Consider the following 17,671-nt stretch of genomic DNA (forward strand, 5'->3'; position numbering starts at 1 on the left):
TGAAATTCCCAAAGGCATCAAAATTTAAAGGTATAGTGGAGGCTGTTCTTTTCCCGGGTGGATCATCCGAATAAGTGGTCCTCCTAAATGTCAATCATTCAGGTGAGATGTTTAAAAAGGCCATCGTGTATCTGCATTTATTTTTAAAAAGTGAGAGGACGGTATTTCAAATATTTGTGAAAATCCTCCATTATATCTTTAATTAATCAGTAATACCTTTAAATATTGCAGATCATAAAATTTAAAATGTAGAAATTTACTTCGAGAAAATTTAAGTTTGAAACAGAAAATTTATATAAAATCAGTTGCCCTCTTTTAAAAAAAAGTTTTTTTTAGGGGTTATTATAAGATGCCTTATAACGACCTTTGATCTGAACAGTCACTACATAAGCAAACTGAAATAAATAATACTTAAACTTAAATGTTGAATTAGAAAATAGGTCCTTTCCTAAAAACATATTTCATTTATAGCCATAATTGAAAATGTTTGGGATCCAGACAGTGACTCCTCTGTCATTTAAAGGAAAGTGCTTTTTATGTGAATGAGTAATCAAAGGTCATATTAGGCAGACATATTTTTGTGATTAATGTTTTTGTAGGGAAGCAATAGTTTTAATGATTCTGTGTGAAGAGAGTGCCAAATTTTTTTATATTTTTTATTACAGACCATCAACATTGATGCTTTCCTTGCTATATCAAAGTGTTTTTTTATTTTCAATCATCTCATGTCAAAACACTTTACAGAGAAAATTCCAAACAATAGAGTGTTTAAAAGTTTCCTGTCTAAGGAAACCCAGCTGAAGTACTGAGTCACCTGTTGGACGAGCATGTAGGGACAGTGGACATTCAGTGCCTGCAAAGTCAAGGTCACATTCGTTTGTATTGTGGCCTTGAGTTTGCAGCAATCCCTCACATCAAGGATGCATGCAGTGACAGTGGAGAGGAAAAATTCAGTTTTCACAGGCAGACAACCCCCAGCAGAACCAGGCTCGATGTGAGGAGTCTTCTGCCAAGGCTAAATTGGGTTCAAGAAGACATAGTCACACAAAAAGAGGATTGAAGTTCTGATTCAGGCATTTTTTTATATGTAAGAGAAGGTAAAGTTAAAATACCTGCATAGGCTATAGGTATAGGGTGTAGCTACTATAATGAGGAAAAACAGAGAGAATATAAAGTTAAAAGTTTAACAAACATTTGAAAACCAGAGGATAGAAGTAGAATGTAGCAAGTAATGTAAAGGGGTCTCTATGCCCCCCATTAGCCTAAACCTATAGCAGTATAACTACAGTATAGAGAAAGCTCAGGATAACCTGGGTCATCCTAACTATAAGTTTTATGGAACCTATAGTTAGGAAAAAGGAGAGTTTTAAGCTTAGCATTAAATGTAGACAGGGGTCTGACTCAGAGACTAAAAGTGGTAGCTGCTTCCACAGGAGAGGAGCCTGATAACTAAAATATCTGCCTTCAAAGCAAATGTTTAGAGATTCTACGTGCCACTGATAAAAATACAGATTGAGAATGAAGTGGTCTGTTAGGAACATAGGGAACTGCTAGGGTGTCATATTTGAGAGGCAGAGTTTCCATTTACATTCCAGATTGAACAGAATTGTTTGAAATTAAATTTAAATGACAGGTCCTAATCAAAAATAACATCAACGGTTTTTATATTATTTCCTGAGGCCAACATTCCATTCAGATAATGGACTTAGTGGATTATTTTTCAGATTCCAGTCCACACACAATAACTTATGTCCTATCTGAATTAAAAACCAGAAACTTTAAAGTAATCCTAGATTAGTCTGTAGTCTATGTACATTAAGAGTTATAGGTAAATATAGCTGAGTATCATCAGCATAATAATGGAATAATCCCATAATGTCTGATAAATAAATTCATTATTTAAACTGTCTTGTTTTCGGCAGCTGACACAGAATTCAGGCATAGTATATACAGCAAATATATATTTGAATTTTGGGTAACGCCATATATACATCTATCCTCTGCAAATACAAGTCATTCAGTGGGTCTTTTGGATCGTGATCTTTTTAATAAACCAAACTTTGTTTAGGTTTCACTGAGCTAGCTGTTAATTTGAGTTAAAATTGCAAATCTTAAAGGTTCTCTTCTGTTTCAAGCCTACCTCTTAGTGCATGGCACCAGTACCACCAGCTGCTAAACAGACTTTCAGGTATAAGATCATTCAGCCATGTATGACAAGTGGTTGAGTTTATATAGGTCTTAAGGCGGGAACTAGATTTCTTCAAATAGGCATAATTTCAAGCAATTCAGTAGTTCAATCTTTGTCTGTAACACTGTTCCATAGACGGCATTGTGAAAAATACATATTTCATTCTTGCTATGTTTTGCTCTAGACCAGGCATCCCCAAACTCGGTCCTCGAGGGCCACTGTCCTGCAGGTTTTAGAGGTTTCCCTGCTTTAAAACAGCTGATTATAATGATTGCAGTAGAGCAAAAGCCTGTCAATTAGCTTTCAATTAAAATCAGCTGTGCTGGAGCAAGGAAACCTCTAATACCTGCAGGACAGTGGGCCTCGAGGACCGAGTTTGGGGATGCCTGCTCTAGAGGTTATTTAGGTGATCTGCCCACATTCCTAATTTAAATCCTCCTTACTGTGTGCAGCAATAGTGGTGTTTCAGCATCTCCCACTTTATTGTGGGCATCAGCCTTGGGTGTACCTGGATTATTCTTAAATATTTATAATATTAATATTAATACCTTTAAAAAGCAAAACAAACATGATGAACGAATAAGAAAACAAGCCTACTGTAATGTTCCAGATGTGAATTCTACAGATTAGATCTAAATAAAACAATACGGTCTTTAGGAAACAGAATTCATAAATAGTATGGAATCTTCCAATTGTGTGGCTCACATTTTTTTAAGGAAAACAGGAAGCTTTACCAATCCTTGCCATTTTTAAATATAGCCACCCCAGAATACCTCAACCTATTCCCTAGTGGAATAGGAACAATGTATAACAGGTTGAGGAGTAAAGCAGAAAATGCCAAACAAATACAGCAAAAATGTCCACTACATCCTGTCCTAAGCCAGCGCGGAAAGGAGTCATGGCAATGGGCGACTGAGAGAACAGAAACAATAGGTAGCTGTCACTCTTCAGAGTTAAGGGAATAACAAAATCTCCCAACAGGGGCTCTGGATCCCCTCTGAGCTGTTATCAGAGGGAATGATAAGGGGCGCAGCGGTGTCCTGAAGAGTGTGAAAAAAGTAAAGGTTCTCTGAGTGTCAGTGTTCCTGCACTAACGTCGGTCTCAGGCAACATTCATTTAATGTAGAAAAGCTAATCTAAAAGGATACATTTGAACAGCAGAGCTGACAGGATTGATTACCTCTGAACAAAAGCAGGAAACCCAACTTTGCAGACTTACACCTTCTGAGATAACCAACCAACCAGGAAGATACAGTGTGTGTCACCTCTTGAACTGTTGGATAAGAGACACATTTAAATAACATAGAGTAATGAGAAAAACTGAGATTTTTTGTGGTTTAAGCAAGGATACTGACAAGTCTGCATACAGACACGAGTTTGATTGGCTGGTTTACTTGTACAGTCAGAAACTTCTGGCCACCCAAGACAGTGGACTTCCCAGTAACACCCCGCAATATCCTCAGCCACACCGTGTTGACTTTGGATCACTTCCAGGGAACCACCTTTTCTCAGGGCCTGAGCTGGTCTTTACACATAGAAACTGCTGAAATGAAAGTCCAGACCGTGCTTCCATTATTCAGGCTATCCTGAGTTTGTCCATCACTATGTAGTTTGGCTCATCCCAAAAAACAGGACAGGTTCCAACTACAATGGACAATCTGGTCTGCAGAGAGGTTAATCAGAGCTGACCTTCCTTCCATCCAGGATTTGGACTCTTACCTTCAGGTCAGTGCTGCAGAGCACTAAACCAGGGACCACAGAGATGGGTTCTAACCCAGGCTCTCCCTCTGATGAACACATAATAGTCACAGTTTCCAGATCAATGCCTTGTATGTTTGCACTGGTTTAACCTTGGGTTTATCATAATATGCATTATATGTACATATAAAAAAATAAATAGAAACAAGTTTCATTTATCTTTTTCCTTATTTTTTATTTATATTCAAAATGTTGCACCAACTTGTTAATTCAAGCTGGTTCTTATTCTGGTGCAAATGTTTAATGTGCTGTAACAGAACATGGAGTATGGCGTGCTTCCCCTGGAGTAAACCGAGATCAGGATTCCTGTAATATCTACATTAGAGTTTATTTGAAATGCACAGAATTCCAGATTCAATCTGTTCAATTTTCCAATCATCTTATTTTTTACTTTATGCATTGATGGGTCTGAACCAATTAAATACTTTGGTTATATCATTCCCACTTCATAAACACAGTAAAATAAACACACTATGTTAAAGATGGCTTCTTATTCAGCCGTAGGTGGTGAGTGGCCTTGTATTTTGCTTCAAAACAAACCTGAATTTGTTAAAACATGTTCTTATATAGAAATCTCTGTCCTTGATTGAAAACGGATTCTTAAAATCACAATTTGTTATTATTGACGAAATTATTTTCCAGTTTCCTGTTTAGAAACTTTATGCAAAGTTTAGCAAATAGAACTATAACTACTTAAAGGAAAAAGAACTCCCACTAAAACTACACTTTATTATCTTAAATGAGTTTATCTTTTAGAAACCAAAATCTAAAATGATACCTAAATTGGAAAAATAAAGTTAGTGATAAACTCATAAGTAAAGAAGATATTTGAAGAACAATTCATATTAAAAGTGCTTTAGTCTACCAAAAATCCTGATTTTTATCATTTACACAATGGATGAAGCCAAATTTTGAAATGTAAATTTTGTTCCATAGTTTAACAACTCCTGTCTGAAAAAGATCAAAACATTATAATCTGGTCCAAAATGGTTCTCAGACTGTGGTATTTATGTCCAGAATAACATTTGTGGTAAATGTTTCTTACCAACAGCAATTGGAGCACGCCTGGGAGTTAAATGCCTTGAGATCCACAAGGATGAACCGGAGGGTGTTTATAAGAAAGGGAGGTTTCCCTTCTACCCCTGTAATCTGATCTCAGATAAGCACATGGTATTAGAGAGGATGCATGGATACGCAACAGAGGGTTACTGATTTAAAGCTCTAAAGCCACAAGACAAATATTTAAATCTAAGCTATATGCCTCTAAAAAAAAGAATTACAGTAGATAGAAACCTGGAGTGTTGCATATTTGAAGACTAGTGATGTCAGCACAAAACCTGCTGAAAGCAAAAAGCTAAACAACTTTTAGAAAAGCTGCTTTGATTATGAATAGTTTAAATTTAATATTCCAAAACAAATACATTTTCTACATTTTCATTCTGCATGTTATTTTTCATTTCCAGTTTAACCTGGTATTGACTGTCTCTTTATGTGAATTGCCTGCTCTTTTCTTTTTATCTTGAATATTTCCCTTATATTTCTAAAACTCAACACTTTTCTATTTTGAGAAATGTTTTTCTCCTTAGCTGAAAGTCTATTTTAATTTTAGATTTTTAGTATCTTTATATTTAATTTTGTCTCTGTTCATCCACACAGCATGAGGCGAATAAGATGTTTACATAAAACTTGAAAGCAGCCTCATCGACCAAAAACCAGAAGTGACAACCATAAATTGAGAACGAAAGACTTGACTGACAAAAATAATAACTGAGAGTGCCTTAATAAAAGCCTTGTTGTGTCAAACAGAATATTAATGTCAAGCAATGCTTTAAACTGTGTGACATCATTTGGACCACCTGGCTTCCCGTAACACTCATCTTAAAAGCATGGTTAAATTATAAAAAGCGTTTGCATAATTCATGTACTGAAGTACCCGTTCGATGCATGTTTGGGATCACTGTACTGAAGAAAAATCCTTTAATAGTTCCATCGGTTTAGCTGCCAAGGTATTGAGGTATAGATGCAGATTTTGGGGCAGTTCTTCCTCTCTATTTTTCCACCAGTTCAGTGCACTACAACCACTGGTAGGGAAGCACACTCAGACTTACACTGACTGCTCCAAATTCGACCTCCTGACAAAAATAAATAAAGCTTTTCTTGTTGGAACCTACTAATTTCTAACATTTGTAGATTAAAGAAAATACACTTTACATTTTTGACTCCGTTTCTGCATTTTCAACTGCTATAGTTCTATGTCTGCTTCTGTCTCCTTGAACCCCAGTCGGCGTCGGCAGATGACCGCATACGCCGAGTCTGGTTCTGTTGCAGGTTCTTCCTGTTTAAAGGGAGTTTTTCATCTCCACTGTCGCTACAAGCATGCTTAGAGTGAGAGATTGCTAAAGAGTCGATGCAATTAACTGGTTTTGTGGTGTAGATAGAAAACTTTGAATCAATTTGACTGTATGATCTGGTTGAACTGCAAAGTGCCTTGAGATGTCATGTGTTGTGAATTGGCGCTATATAAATAAACTGAATTAAATTATAGTTGCATGTTGTTAAAAAGAGAACTCATTTAAATATGGAGATAAAACAGTTATGATCATCTGAATTTCCAGTTTTGTTCAATTCAAAAATGTTAATAAGACAGTAAAGCCGTGGAGGACATGAGACACACAGATCTTTCAAATGTTTATACTCCAAAGTTAGTTTCTTTTAAAAAGATATTGGATGGAGTTTGAAAAAACCTAAACAGGACAATAGTACGCGACTGTGTTGAACTGTACTAATGCAAATGCTGACACAGTGCTTCTTGAGTTCACAAAATAAAATCAGTGCTTTTATTCAAACCAACCAGCAGCTATGTTAAACCTACAGCATTTGATCTGCACTATTTTAATACAAGTATTAATGGTGTTACTTGGGGGAGTTCAGTTTTCTCAGTCATTGCTCCAAGACTGAAGTTTAAGAACGACTGAAGGAGAAGAATATGAGCAAAATCTCCAGTTTTTAGATAGGTGCTGCATTTAGGAAATAAAAACTAAATAACGTATAGCAGTCAAGGTGGAATCTGCTGCCACCTCCTGGTCTAACTAAACAACACAGAAAACATTCAGTTTAAACATAAGAAAAAGGATTACATGTTTTTAACTATAACCAAAAAATTAACTTTCAGTAAAAACCTTTCTCTGTAGCTTCTTAATGAAAGAAAGGGGATTTTCTGTACAATCATGAAAAAAAGAAACATCACATAGAAAGACAAAATGGAAATAACATTATACAGTCTTTATGCGTGAGATTTAACAAGAGAACAAAATTATCCCATTACAATAAGGCTATAAGCTGAAAGGCATCACAGATAAAATAAAAATGTTTGTTACAAACCTAACATGAAAATGAAGTGTTGAGCGTTTTATAATTTGTTGGATTTCCTTCTGTAGGATGATCAAAAACATCTACACGATGTGAAGTGGGGGTGATAAGGATCCCCTGTTGATTGTGAGTTTCCTCAGCTGAATTCACATTTTAAATCTGGGTCCAACAGTGACACCATACCTCCAATAAATGTATCCCTTTTCTGACATTTCTTGTCAGTAAGCCCCTTTTAGAATGTTTAACTTGTTCTTTCTCTTGATGATACATCATTTTAAGTTTATTGAGATTCATATTAGGAAAACAAGTAGACACACACACTTGTTCATTACTACAGCTTAGGAGAAATAGTCAGATAAGACCAAAATCAAGCTCCTGAGCAGTAGCATAGCCTGCCATGTCCTGTTCTGTAGATAGTCTGGGTATGTTTTGCTTTGGGCTTGCTTTGTGTTATTGGTGCAGGGTGATTTTCCAAACACTAATGGGCCAAACCTACTATAATAAAGAGAAACTGTTGTTTAATTTGGAAATGATCAAACATTAACACTCAGTAGAGATCATATTGCCATTTCCTGCACTTCATGATCTTAAATCAAACGAAAATCATGGGAAAATATGGAGGTGAGCTTAGCAAAGCCTGACGCTCCAACTGCTGCATCATCCATTATATTAAATAGATTACTTTAAACCAACTTCAATCTTTAACATACACTCCCCCACTTTCAGGACAGTTCAAGTGATTCTTTATCAAACAACAATTTTTACAATCAGTGACTTGGTGAAAACCCAATTTCCCCAAAATCCCCACAACTTTGTTCAAAACCACTGAAAAAAGTAAAGTTTTGCATTTAGATAAAAAATAAAATAAAAGCTTTTTTTCTGCATATTTGCTGCATGTGTGGATTTCACAGGAAAAGCAAAAACATCTATATTAATCTGTCCATTTCTACACCGTTGCCTCTGTGTCCGGGGCGTCGTCGCCCTCCAATAGGCTGTAGGATGCATGACTCTGGAAAGGTCTCTGCAGAGGATGGGCCAGCAGCTTGGCCATGCAGTTGTGCAGCTCGATGGCGGGTCCACTCAAGGAGACCTCGAAGCGATAACACATGGCTTTTGAGTCCAGATTACAGAAGGATGTGTAGTTTTCCTGGAAAACCCAAGTAAGGATAAGTAAATGCAGATGATAAAAACTTAAAAGCAGCCCTTTCAAAGAGGAGTCGTCAAGTACTACAACGTTAGAAATTACTATGTCAGTAGCTCACTATGGTTACATATGACTGATAAAATTAGCGCTCCCTGTTGGCATATTATTATTATTATTATAAGAGCTTTGTCTACACTTTGCTTTTGCTAGTATACAAAGCTCTTTGTGTTTGTTTACCATAACTAGACAACATGACGGCAGGAATATTATACATGTGGACAATAAGTAAACAATTAGGGGCCACATGATATAATGTCTACTGGAAGTAATGAAGCTGAACAAAGCAGAAATGTCCAGATTAAGTGATCAAGGAAAGAGAAAATTCAAACATCAAGTTTCAAAAACAGCCACAAATTTTAATGCAAAGAGAAACAACAGACAGGAAGAGCCTGGGAACCAGTATGAACATAAGATAATTATTTATATAAGTAATAGGAACAATATTTACCATTTTTTTTATTGATTCATTGTCGAATAAATACCATTATCTCCTAAAAACATATATATATATATATATATATATATATATATATATATATATATATATATAGTTTATGAATTGTAAATATACAGATACATAGAGGTAAATAATAACTTCAGTAAAGTTGAAGATTTTAACAAAATCCATCCACCCACCCATGCATGCATCCCTGTATAAAGCGCACTTACCCTCCAGCTGGTCTCGTCCCCTTGCTCCTCCATCCCGTTGTGTAAATAAACCACATCAAAGAAGAAATAGGGAGACTGCAGCATCTTCTAAATTACAAAAGAAAATCCAAATAAGACAATGACTACATTGGTTGACTGAAATACAGTGTTTTTAAGGGGTAGACTTGATAGTTGGATTAAAAAAAGATATGTGTGCTAACTCCAACAAAGACTGAGTACTTATGAACTCACACTAACAGCCTCTGAAGGGTTGAACTGCATTGGCCCAGCATGGCGGCTATAGATAAGCACAGTCCGCACCACGTATGGAGGAGGGATGGTCTGAACGTTCTCCATCAATGGCAGCTCAATCTTCTGACGACTTCAAAAGGCATAAGAGCAGGATTTTACATTGCAAAACATTTCTACATTGTTTTAAGTTGTGCTTAATGTTCATTTGAGTTACTCAGAAAAACCAAAACACTACTTACATGACATTAAGGAGATCTTCCAGGTCTAAATATAGAAGTTAAGGTTGATCTGATTTTATTATGTAGAGAATTTTGCTGTTTATTATTTGATGAAAGGATACTGAAGGACTCGCACACATTGGTTTCCAAGTCATACAGACAGCTGCACAGCTCCCGCGGATCAGATGTGAAGCCAGACAACTGTAGGAAAACATGTGATAACATAAAACATATGATAAGAATGATGATCATGTTCATAAAACAAAAAGAAATACATAAAAAGAAAACATGTAGAAGCTTTTGTCTGATTTTACCCTTTTCTTAATAAGTATAGGTCAGAAAAAAATCTATTTATTTGCAAATATCCAGTGGTTTCCATTCTTTATGTCTATCTTAAAAACTTAACATAAACAGTAAAGTTATTAATAACTTTTTAGGAAACAATAACTAAGCTTGTGTTACCCACCCACAGAGCATCATCGTTGATGACAACCAGGGCAAACTCATGCCGCTTGTCGATTTTATGCTTTGTTCTTACAAACATCTCAATCATCTTCTGGGAAATGTTCAAGGCGTTTGTTTTAGATCTACACAGAAAGGCAGTCAAATGATGAAAGGATTAGATGTTAGAACAATGTCAAGGAAATAGTGGAGAGCTACTGCGTTGTTACACACCCGTTAAAAGATTCAAGCTTTGGTAAGGACATTTCTTCAGAAAGATCCAAGCAGATTATCTGTAGAGGGAAGCAAGGTAAGAGGGTGAAAAGACTAGAAAAAATATCTACTCTTGTCAATATATTTTAAATAACACCTTAAATGAAACCTCCTATGAACCTTGGTGTTTTTCTCTTCCTGAAATTCTTGTATAAATTAGCAGCTTTCAAATGGGAACCATTTTCTTTTGAACTTTGCAAGAAAATTAAGCTGTCTGAAAAATAACCTCGTATTTTTGTAGCACTTTTGACTAGCTTTACATTTTAAAACATTGCACACTTCAGTTATTAGGAGACACAGTGAAGGGTCTAAGGAGCCTCATTGGACTCTGGAGCTACAGGTTTCAGACTCCTGGTGTCCTGATCCTTTTAAAGGCCACTGCAGATGATTTTCTACAATTGAGCTTAGCTTAAAGCAACATAGCGTAACCTTTGATTCAAATTTTAGCTAAATTTGAGATGTATCAAATAATTTTTCAGCCCTGTGGGCTGGCACTCTCAAAAACTCAACTATATAACTTGAGTGGGTCAGATCCGTGACTGAATGAGCAAAGACCCAGAACGCTGCTTTATGGCAGTCTGAGTTCCCTTTAAACACAAGAGTTAGCTAAGCTAAAATTTGTTGATAGGCTACAAAAGAGATATGAACCTTAACTGATCATATACACTCACCGGCCACTTAATTAGGTACACCTGTCCAACTGCTCGTTAACACTTAATTTCTAAGCAGCCAATCACATGGCGGCAACTCAGTGCATTTAGGCATGTAGACATGGTCAAGACAATCTCCTGCAGTTCAAGCTGATAGAAGGGCAACAGTGACTCAAATAACCACCCGTTACAACCAAGGTGGGCAGAAGAGCATCTCTGAACGCACAGTACGTCGAACTTTGAGGCAGATGGGCTACAGCAGCAGAATACCACACCGGGTGCCACTCCTTTCAGCTAAGAACGGGAAACTGAGGCTACAATTTGCACAAGCTCATCAAAATTGGACAATAGAAGATTAGAAAAACGTTGCCTGGTCTGATGAGTCTCGATTTCTGCTGCGACATTCGGATGGTAGGGTCAGAATTTGGCGTCTACAACATGAAAGCATGGATCCATCCTGCCTTGTATCAACGGTTCAGGCTGGTGGTGGTGGTGTCATGGTGTGGGGAATATTTTCTTGGCACTCTTTGGGCTCCTTGGTACCAATTGAGCATCGTTGCAACGCCACAGCCTACCTGAGTATTGTTGCTGACCATGTCCATCCTTTTATGACCACAATGTACCCAACTTGTGATGGCTACTTTCAGCAGGATAATGCGCCATGTCATAAAGCTGGAATCATCTCAGACTGGTTTCTTGAACATGACAATGAGTTCACTGTACTCAAATGGCCTCCACAGTCACCAGATCTCAATCCAATAGAGCATCTTTGGGATGTGGTGGAACGGTGATTCGCATCATGGATGTGCAGCCGACAAATCTGCAGCAACTGTGTGATGCCATCATGTCAATATGGACCAAACTCCCTGAGGAATGCTTCCAGCACCTTGTTGAATCTATGCCACGAAGAATTGAGGCAGTTCTGAAGGCAAAAGGGGGTCCAACCCGTTACTAGCATGGCATACCTAATAAAGTGGCCGGTGAGTGTACTTGGTTCACTGATGGTTGAATGTGGTCTTTTCTTTACAAGTAACTCCAATTTCTCAATTTGCTGGTCTAATGTGGCCTGATTCCCAAACACGTAGGGAAACTGCTTGTGCCTAAGGGGACCTTAGTTACAGGTCAAGTGCCCCTGGTGGACAAAATTTAGAGTTTGGTATTAAGCTTATATGACGTATCCATTTATAGTTGTATTAAATATTCTAAAGATGCCTTCAAAGGGTGTTTTATATTTTCTATAAAAAAATGTTTTGTCTGTGTATTATCTGTACAGTTTAAGCTGGGAATCTCTGTAAAATTATGCTATAGTTTCATAACAACAATGGTAAATCCAGGTACAAAACACTAAATTTTCAATAGACACCTAACCCCTAACCCCAGAGAGAGTCTATTTGTTTCTTACTTCATTAATAAGAACAGTATTTCTAAGTCATGTGGACCTACCACTTTCTCTGGACAGTTAACCCTGGGAACTCTGAGCTGGTACTCTGCTGGTGGAGAAATAGATGTACTAAGCATGGGCTGTGAGGTCTTTGGCCTTTCTTTGGCTGTGACAGCAGCAGTGGACAGTTGTACGGTGTTGCTGGCTCCAGCTCCAGCTCCAGCAGCAGCAGTAACAGCTGGAGGTGGAACTACAGCCTGAGATGTAGTTGCTGAAACTGTTGTGGTGACGGAGCTTGGAGGGTTGTCGCTGGTCGAGGCTTCACCTTCACCTTCCACACGATTCCCCACAGCAGGCTGAGATATGTTCTGGTTTCCGTTGCCTCCAAGGCTACCTGTGCTGCTGCGACGGTCCTCAGCACCTTCAGGGTTGGAGCGTGTGCGGGGTCGCAACTCTACTGGACGCTCCTCTCCATCAGCTGGGCCTGGCTCTGGAGTCTCCATGGATAGTACAGGCTGTACGATGAGTAAGTAAAGATAAGAACAGTATATTTTTTTTATATTTTCTTGTTATTAAAATATGACAGAAGAGCATAATTATCCAAGAAATGTTATTAAACAGGTCAGATTTATTAATATTTAATTTTTTTAATATTTAATTTTTAGTTTTGATGATTTTTGGTAAATTCTTCATAAACCTTTTCCTATATAAGAAATAAATTATCCATATAACAAATATATATATCATGAATGATAATGTGTTTATGATAAATTTGCATTGATTACACTGTTTTGTCCTTCGTTTATTCAAAAATCTAAACCTAAACCTGATGCCCATCCACCTGTGGTTCAGGTAATAATAATAATGATAATAATAATTAAAGTTTATTGATCTCACATTGGAGAAATTTACCTCTGCATTTGACCCATCCCCTTAGGGAGCAATGGGTTGGCATTGTGTGGCACCCCAGGAGCAGAGTGAGGTTAAGGGTCTTGCTCAGGGACCCAGAGGGGTAGTCTGTGGGAGTGGGGCTTGAAATCAGAACCTCAGAGGCTCCAAGCTCTATGCCCTAACCTCTAGACCGCCACTACCCTAGGTGTAAAGGATCAAGCACACCACCACTATAGTCATCCACCGGGCATTGGTAGATTTAGCAGTGTGGGCAGGTGTCAAGTCTTGCTGGAACAAAAAAATTATTTCTCCATAGAGCAGGGGGTGCTTTAAATCTTCCTGGTAGACGGAGCTGGCTATGGACTAGAAAAAACACAGAAAACTATTACCAAGACCTCTACATCATGAGGTCTTAATTTCCAAATGATTTTTTTTTTTTTATCTGAAAAGTTGACCACTTTGTAAAAGTGGACAATCAGCTAAAAAAATATTTTCTGGCTTAGTGATCCTAAAATAATGAATGCAGGAGCTGCAGGGTTGTTATATGCTTTCAACTGATGTTTGAGCACCAACTCCTACAGAGGTCTTTATCACAATGATTTACCCTTGGCTGTAGTTATCCTCTGTAATTCTATTAATCTTTTTTATTAATCACTTTACACTACCTCACAGGACCCAGGTGCTATTATCTCTGCTGTTTTGATAGCCTTAACTATTTTTAGGATAAAACTCAAGGCCGGAATAGGGGGCTAATTGACATTGTCATGTATGTTATGAAAGAATACATGCACCAAAGGATGTTGAAGTTAGCCTTGCTGTGTTACACCTCTGACTTGTCAATCAAGGTAGTCTCAGCCCACAATGACTTGTATATGGGCAAGCTGGCATTTTGGGCTGAGGAAGAGATGAAGTAATTACAGTACATTTTATTAACTTGTTGAGCCAACAGCATAATGACAACATTAAATACATCCTCTACTAATGAATTTGAAATAAATTCTATGGAAAGACATTAAAGATGTCTAGTGATCCATGTCTAGTGTCAATATAACACCTTTTGTTGTCATGCACAGCTATATTTTAAATGGTAATGACTCCAGAAATACAGGGAAAAGAAATTCTTGGAAAACATTTCCTCCCAATTTCAAGTGTGACTGGAGTCTTCACCACACCAGATCTGTCTTTTTCCATTCACCTTGGAACACGTGCAAAAAGTGCATGAAACATTTGGATCTCTTTTCTTCAGCTCAGCCGATTAACACCAAATCCTTCTAAGATTTATAAACAAACAGGTGGAGTTGAGGCGATTTTAAGAGGAATTAATTTTGAAGGTTTATGAGAAAATGTAAGATGAAATCAGCTGTTTTACTTCACGCTTTTTACTCAGCTAAAATCCTTGGACACATTACACAGTTAACGACCAGGATATTTAACAATGACCATTTTATGTACACTATAATAGTTGATAGTTGGTAATGGCAATTTTTTGGAAAGCCATCAGATCAGATGTCCTCTTATGGGAGATAATTTAACATATCTGTATCAAAAATTCGTTTTTTTTTCCTCCTCATAGGATTGAAGAAATTGGGGATTAGCTGAGATCCTCGTAGTCAAAACTGACAGAAATAAACAGTTAAAACTTCACTTTGGGATAAATGTATCCTAATCATATGTAGATTTAAATATCTGAATGGAAATACAGAAATAAACATCCTTTACAATAAAACTTCAATTTTTCGAGATGTGCAAGCCTTTTCCTTTAAATATAAAATCTAATATGTGGAAATATAGCTTTTATTAGCCATTCACAGCACAATTTCCTCAATGCAGACAGAGGTTTAACTACACCTGCAGTTGTTTTTCTTGAGTGAACCTGTAACCAGCTTTATCCTAAAATACCCACAGTGGTTCTAGGTGTTAAAAATCTGTTTTTACCTAAAAGGCAGCTTGAACAGTATGAATCTGACATGATAACAGGTTTAGCTGTTAGCATCAGTTAGCTCTTACACAAAAACAACCAAATCGGTATTAAGAAAATGATAGAAAATAATAACAGAATACTTACGTTATGAATAAGTACGAAACTTCTCTGATTTATTAAAGAGAAAGAGTCATTTATGGTGCTATATATTCATAGAACAAGCTAACGTTTGTTTTGATTTGGCAACTTCTTTTGCGGAAATGGTACAGCCGGAACTTCCGGTCTTCGCAGCATTATGGGTAATGAAGTCTTAAGACGTTCTTCTTGTTTGACATAAAATGGGTTTTCTGGAAATTAAAATCCATCTACTAGAATGGAAAGTGGCGGTCAATCTGAGTTACAACAATAATAGATCACTGGATGTGATTTTATCTGAGGATTTACAACAGAATTTGTCGGTTAATATGGGACACAATGATTATTCAGCTCTGACTGACACAACAGTTTCTTCCCCACTATTGGACTGCTAAATGTTTTGTAGAGATGGGTTATTGTATTGTATTTTATTATTATATTTATTATGTTTTATCTTTATGTTTATATATATATATACTGTATATATATATATATATATATATGACACATACCACCCCACGAGGGGTGAGAAAACAGTTTTATATTTAAATATATATATATATTAAAAAAACTGTTAGAACTGTAAAATTACAGTCCTTCTTACTATTTTTCAAGGCTGCACTTTTAAAAGATGAAATTGTCCAGTGAGCTGTTTCCAAACGAAATTTATTTTTGTTTTACACTTGTGTAAACAAAATGACAAATAAAATCTGTCTAAGTCTAAGACTGTGATCCCACAAAGCAACAGACGGCTCAACGACTCAGCCATCGAACAAAAAACTGATAGTTAATGACATGTTTTAGGGGCAAAACCAAAAGATTAAAGATGACTCACTGGAAGATCTTGGCAAATAAATATATCAGAATGGTTAGAAAAAATGCTGTTGTTGGAAACATTGGAGCCATAGATGACGTGGCCAAGAACGAAATCTGAAGTATTGAAGGATTTTCTTTTGAACTGAATAGAGTTGGGGGTCTCAGATCAACGAGACTAAGTGGATCTATTTTTAAACGCTGTTGATCATTTCATTTGATTAGAGTGCTTTGAAAGACTGGAGCCCTGGACTGGTTTAAATCGTACTTGAAGTACAGGACCTTTTTTGTGTCCGTAGGTAAGTTTACATTACAGACCACAGAAATCACATGTGGCCTTCCACAAGGGTCTATCTTAGAGCTCCTCCTATTCAGTAGCTACATGTTCCCCCTAGATCAGACCATAATAAACATCAGTACCCATAACTATGCCATAACCATAACTATACAACCCACAGCTGTACATTACTATTTCTGTAGGTGACAATGAACACATTCCAGCTTTGGGTAAATGCATAGAAGAAATCAATGCATGGATGAAACAAAATTATCTTCAGCTAAATCAAAACAAAACTGAAATAATAGTTTTCAAACAAAGGAAGATCCTTTAAAAGTTAGCACACAGGTCAGTACAGATAACTAGAAACCACCAATCAGGGTGTAATGATGACTCAGACCCGAACCTTCGGTGGCTCATAAAGACATTATATCACTTGTGTAGGACTAGAGGACTCAACAGCACCCTGATAAACTAATTCCTTCTTCATTCATCTTTTGTAGAATTGATTACTGCAGCGATGTCTTCACAGGTCAGCTTGTGAAGTGGATCAGCCAGCTGATCCAGAATGCCGGATCAACAATCAGGGTTCCACTAAGAAAGGGGAGAAGCAGGTTCTTGTACTTATGCACCTATGATCTTAATCAAACTTTCAAAAAACTGTAAAAGTGCTGAACCATAAATTGCTAAAAATTCAAATAAAAAAATGTCTGATACATCTTTATCAGAGCCAAACAGTGTGTGCTGTAAATCACCCTGGCAACAGGTTTGAAAATATAAATCTCCTTTATTGAGGGGCAATGACAGGTTCCATAATGGTCTTCATTTTAACAGTTATGGTCATTTGTAACCCTTTGACGGGCTTGAAGACTGAACCTCAGTAAATATTTATTCTACCTTAAACCTTCTCAAACAGTCTAACTTAAAAAGGCTTGAAGAATCTACACCTTTTGAACTAGGTCACATTTTGCTACACTAAAAACCACACCCTTCGGTGCATGTTTTAAAAGAGAAACATAGTTTAGCATATAATTGAGCAGTGGAGGGGAGAGTGTATTTGTATCCTGTATGAAGCAGTGGCGGCTGGTGAAAAATATTTTTGGTGGGGCTGATATAGCCTAGTGTATGTCTCCAACTAATCCGGAATAAGAATTCAAATAAACAATTGGACAATACATACAATTTAACAGTAATGATTTAATTTACTATATAATAACAGTAACAGTGATGATTTGGATCACTGTGACGGGGT

General features: G+C 36.9%; 1 protein-coding gene across 1 annotated transcript; it reads right to left on the bottom strand.

The window, feature by feature from the left end:
- Positions 1-6,755: 6,755 nt before the first annotated feature.
- On the bottom strand, positions 6,756-15,478 carry babam1 (BRISC and BRCA1 A complex member 1). The gene is made up of 9 exons (XM_038286514.1): positions 15,339-15,478; positions 12,445-12,897; positions 10,313-10,371; positions 10,104-10,224; positions 9,760-9,838; positions 9,659-9,683; positions 9,420-9,549; positions 9,189-9,275; positions 6,756-8,462 (listed from the first exon to the last, which is right to left on the bottom strand). Exons 2-9 carry the CDS (start codon positions 12,883-12,885, stop codon positions 8,262-8,264), a joined length of 1,143 nt encoding a protein of 380 aa, XP_038142442.1. The 5' UTR covers positions 12,886-12,897; positions 15,339-15,478; the 3' UTR covers positions 6,756-8,261.
- Between the last annotated feature and the right edge of the window lie 2,193 nt (positions 15,479-17,671).

Source organism: Cyprinodon tularosa, unplaced genomic scaffold (assembly GCF_016077235.1).
Source record: "Cyprinodon tularosa strain WSP-4 unplaced genomic scaffold, ASM1607723v1 ctg106, whole genome shotgun sequence".
In the NCBI taxonomy this organism is placed as follows: domain Eukaryota; kingdom Metazoa; phylum Chordata; class Actinopteri; order Cyprinodontiformes; family Cyprinodontidae; genus Cyprinodon; species Cyprinodon tularosa.

Excerpts from the sequence above, each read along its gene's own strand:
- babam1 (XM_038286514.1), bottom strand. The coding sequence starts at position 12,885 with ATGGAGACTCCAGAGCCAGGCCCAGCTGATGGAGAGGAGCGTCCAGTA. Across the intron at positions 9,550-9,658 it reads GAAGATCTCCTTAATGTCAT|TCGTCAGAAGATTGAGCTGC; the intron begins GTAAGTAGTGTT and ends TGCCTTTTGAAG. Across the intron at positions 8,463-9,188 it reads GGGACGAGACCAGCTGGAGG|GAAAACTACACATCCTTCTG; the intron begins GTAAGTGCGCTT and ends TGGGTTTTCCAG.